Source organism: Tupaia chinensis, unplaced genomic scaffold (assembly GCF_000334495.1).
Source record: "Tupaia chinensis unplaced genomic scaffold, TupChi_1.0 Scaffold000159_1, whole genome shotgun sequence".
Lineage (NCBI taxonomy): Eukaryota > Metazoa > Chordata > Mammalia > Scandentia > Tupaiidae > Tupaia > Tupaia belangeri.
Window position 1 is genome coordinate 1,036,902 of NW_006159630.1, and position 4,486 is coordinate 1,041,387.

The 4,486-nt window shown below is 63.8% G+C and overlaps 1 protein-coding gene across 1 annotated transcript in view; it reads right to left on the reverse strand.

The window, feature by feature from the left end:
• Positions 1-3,999, reverse strand: part of HGS (hepatocyte growth factor-regulated tyrosine kinase substrate) — a 13,600-nt gene extending 9,601 nt beyond the window's left edge. Inside the window, exons 1-6 of the mRNA XM_027770827.1 lie at positions 3,819-3,999; positions 3,624-3,708; positions 3,125-3,200; positions 2,681-2,773; positions 1,305-1,428; positions 14-66 (exon numbers count right to left, since the gene is read on the reverse strand). Of these exons, the coding sequence (XP_027626628.1) occupies positions 14-66; positions 1,305-1,428; positions 2,681-2,773; positions 3,125-3,200; positions 3,624-3,708; positions 3,819-3,999 (612 nt within the window). The remainder of the gene's footprint in view (positions 1-13; positions 67-1,304; positions 1,429-2,680; positions 2,774-3,124; positions 3,201-3,623; positions 3,709-3,818) is intronic.
• Between the last annotated feature and the right edge of the window lie 487 nt (positions 4,000-4,486).

A 4,486-nucleotide genomic window follows, 5' to 3' on the forward strand; every position in this document is an offset into this window, starting at 1 on the left:
CCCCGGCACTCCCTCTTTCCGCAGCAAACATGGCGTCACTCTCCTTGAACTCCGGGAAGACATGTCCTGGAGAGAGAGGCCGGTCACTGCTGGTCCCCCCGCCGCCCGTGCACAGAAGACCTGGGAGCAGCTCCACACCAGAGTGTCTGCCGCCTCAAGAGACCCATGAGTGGACACCAGAGTCCCAGAGCAGCAGGGTGGCCACTGTGACCCTGCACCCGAGTGAGGGCGTTGGGACAGCCCCTGCCCCACCACAGCTGGAAGACCCGGGACCTGTCCTTGGTGTCACGGCTCTCTGTCCCCCATACCATGCAGCTGCGCCGACTGAAGGACAGGGCTCAAGTCTGGGGACCCAGCGGGGCTAGTGCTCCCTCTGCATCCTCGCAAACCCATGACATCCAGGACTCGGGGCCTGCGGCAGCTTACAAACTACACAGGAAGCGTCCCCATCCCTGGCACAGGCTGGCAGGTTCCCACACCCCGGGGGGGTGCCCCCCACCTCATCTCTGTCCAAGCCTGGGACCAGAGCCAACTGCCTGATGGAAGCAACCCTGGCTACAACCCAGGGAGACCTAAGCCTTCGCTGCCGGAGCTCCAAGCATATCAAACCCGCTGTCCCCACTTTCCCAAGACCCCAGCAGCTCTCTACAGCCACAGCTGTGGCCAGGGCCAGTGCAGAGGGACCCTTACGGAATGTACCAAGGTCAGCAGGTGGCGTGGACATTAAGGTACCCACATGGCCGACAGTGGTCTGAGCCTCAGACCTGGTGTATCGCTTCTCGGCCTTTTGGCTAAGATCAAGTGTAGACCTGGTGGCGTGCAAATCATGCCAGGCACAGGTGTGTGTGTGTGTGTGTGCCTAAAATGCCAGGCAAACCATGGAGGACAAGGTGTGTGGTACGGCCACCTCCAGGGGCAAGGCCTCGCTTCCCTGTCTTTCCCTCTCCCCAGTGAGTGCACGAGGCCTGTGGCAAAACCTTAAGAGAAGAGGTGGTGTGCCTCCAGGTCACAGCCCAGCGGCCTGAACTCTGCCACGTTTGGGGCTGCATCAGCCCCACAGCCTGGAGGTTCGAACTCCCGTGCCCTCACGGGTGGAGAGTGCTCTGGGGCCTGCCTCACGTCGGGTCTGGTGCACAGGGGCTGCCCGCCTCTGAGGGCCACTCCGTGACCTCTCAGTGTGTCTGTGTCAGTCTGCCCCGCCCTGACCAAGAGGCCCACACAGGCAGAAGACCGTCTGAATGTGTCCTCCCTCTGTGGGGCTGCCCTGGCCCGTGCTGCACCCCACCCCTACCCCAACCGCTCACCCTCCACCTTCATGATCTGGTAGGTGTCCTGGACCACCTTGTACTTGGGCTCGTTGCGAAAGGCGTGCGCCCAGGCCTGGATCAGGTGCAGGATCTTGTTGCGCACGCTCACCTCCACCTGCCGCTGCAGAGCAAGGACACGCTGACAAGGGAGAAAGCACCCGGCAGGCCGCTGCTCTGAGCAGGTGGGCCAGGGCGGCACAAGTGAGGGCTCGCAGGCCCTCTGCCTACCCGTGCTCGCCTAGGGCTGGGACTCCTCCAACCCTGGGAGAAACCAGGGGATTCCCTGGAACCAACCCATTCCAGGCCCTGCGCGCTCTGTTGTCGCATTCTCTTTGCCCCGTGGGTCCTGGGCCAGCCTTGGGCCTTCCCTGGGTCCATAGCCATTGCTCCTGTTGATTCGTGCCAGCCTCCACCGGCAGAACCCTCCAGAGGCCTAACACACAGAAGTGCCACGCAAGGCTGAGAACACGCGGGACTCCCACAGAGCCACCAGTCTCCGCCAGGGAGAGGCAGGAGAGCACCTTCTCCCAACATAGGGCTCCAGCCTCAGCGCTCCCACAGGTGCCAGGTGGGTTCACAGCAAGACCCAATTCCACGAGCTCTCCCTAGACCTGGCAGAGAGACACTGTCCTCAGGCAACACCGAAGACTGGTGGGTAAAGCTGCTTAGGCTGGAGCTGCTGCTCTGTCCCGTGGCCTGCCTGCACACCTGCAGCCCCTGCCCTGCCCCGCTCGTGTGGCGTGTGTGCCGACACCAGCAGAGGCCCAGTGCAAACACAGCTGTCCTCTCAGCTGGGGCCCGAGGGGCCTGGGGCAGCCCACCTCGTGGCAGCATCAGCCAGGGCAGTTTTTCCTGGTGGGACGCCCTTTCCCCTCAGGGTGGCCAGAGCAGCTCACTCTCACCACACACCCTCCCGGTCACTGCCACACTACAGTGCCAGCAGGGGCCCCACAGTCACAAGCTCTGCGGCCCATGGAGGGCTTTTCCTCATTTGCCAAAGGAGGGCACAAAACCCAATCCCCAGGGCAGCTCCTCGTTCCATGTCCTGGCTCTACTGCCCTGGGTCCCACTTGGGCCTCTGCTCACAGACCTGCTATGGCCACCCTTGCACATACAGCCTGCACCGCCCCCAGCTGCCCACTGAGACTCGGCTGAGCCCCACCTCCTTCCCCACCACAAAGTGCAGGTGTCTCTGCAGACCCTGGACACAACCACCCGGCCGGCCAGCTCCGTCCCACTTTTCCGGGTCCCAACTTGCAGACCTGTCTCTCCCCAGATCTGAGCGCAGGGGCTCCTAAGATGCCTCTGTCCAGAGTGCCCCATCCTGGGCACTGGGTCATGCCGCCGCAAAGCCTGCCCCAGGCAGCACCCACCTTCAGCAGCTCCTTCAGCTCCTCCATGGTCTGTTTGTTGGCCACCTCATCATGGACCGTCTGGCCACAGTTCTTCACCACAGACTCCATGACCTGCAGACCCGAGGAAGGGCAGCACCGATGGGTAGGGCCGGAACCCCTCCCCAAGAGGAGGCAGCTTCTGAGCCAGAGCAGCCTACAGCATATGCCTGCTCCCTGACCTGTGCTTGCTGCGGAGCGCAGCACAGAGATGCCCTTGGCGCCCAGGAGCAGTGCGGCCCGGCCACCCCTGAGAGCTGGGACCTCCAAGCACTGCTCACACTTGAGCACACAGGCGCCTCCTCGGGGCACCCGAGCCGAGAAGGGGCTGCTGCCTACTTGGTACTGAGTAAGCTGGACAAGGCTGTCTGCTGGGGCGGGGACCCTCAAGGTTGGAAGGCAGACACCCTGCAGGATGGCCATTACCTCCAGAGCATACAGGGCCACGTGAGGGTTCTTGTCATTGACCTTCTTCTTAATGGAATTCACGGCATATTTTGCTCTGAAAAAGAAACGGCACGGTGGGGCACGGGTGGTGCAGTGCCCACTCCCACTGTAGGGCCACGTCCTGGGGCCTCCCAAGCAAGCCCACGATCCAGGCTGGCTGAGCCTGGGGCAGGACATGGCGTGAGGTCCCGGGGTGCCTGTTTCTGTCTCACATGAGACACACACTTGCAGAACCAAAAGAGGCACCAACAAAGGCAGAAGAGAAAGAAAACAGGGCTGGCACCTGAGCCCTCTGGGGAAAGCCCGTGTCAGAGTGGCCCCTGGGCGCCCCATGCGAGCGTCCACACAGTCAGGGGCTCTGAGATGCATGGGGAAAGCCCCTCACTTGCTGGAGCTGCCGAAGCCATAGCAGGTAGATCCAGGGGCTCCCAGAGAAGGGCCTGACAGGGTCCCGGAGGCAGCGCCCCGCACTACTCACTGGGTGTCCCCCTGGCGGATCAGGTCGCAGATCTGCAGGATGGACTCCCAGTCGGTCTCCAGCAGAAGCTGGCTGGTCGCTTTGTCTGCAGGGGGTGGGAAGCCATCGGGGAACTCAGCCGGTTCTCTGACCCGGCGTCCCCTTTTTCATTTGCTTGAGCAGATGGAAAGTCTGGTGAAAACCCTCCTGGAGCACTGACAAGCCCGAAAGCAACTTCCGGCCCCAGGCGGGAAGAGTGAGCCAGCTTCTGGTGCTGGGTGCTCCTTCGCAGGCTCCCGGACTTAGCTGTCCCATCCCCCTGCGGGCGGCCAGGTACTGTGGCCACCGTCTCCCCGGGTGCAGTTTCGCACCAGAGCCAGGACTGGCTCTCAAACATGGGACTGCACTGCTTCCGCAAGAACCCCTGCCGCCCGTCAGCGCCCCTGCTCACGCGGGTGCTTTATCCCTTTCTTTCGACCCCAGCTAGGGCGGGACGCATGCAGCGACTGCGGCCCTCCACGGCCAGCGGACGCCCGGGAGTCTCCACCTAACGCCTCCGGCTCTAGGAGCTGCCGCTCCGTCCTGGCCGCCTCCACCCCGGGAGACCCCAACACTGCCTCGGCAGACAACCCGCACGGTTTATCCTGAGGTCCGAGACAGGGCAGGGCAGGCCCGGGCAGACTAGGAGAGCTTGAGGGCTGCTGCCCCCGCCAGGGCGCGCCTGCTCGGCCGGCCGGGGTCACTCTCTCCGACAGGGCTCGCTCCTTGCCGCCGGGTACCTCCCTGAGCCGGGGGCTGGGGGGACAAGCGGGGACCCTGGGGCCCGCCGTCCGGTCGCACCCGAGGATCGCGGCCTTCGGGCGACACCCACCTTCAGCAGCGAC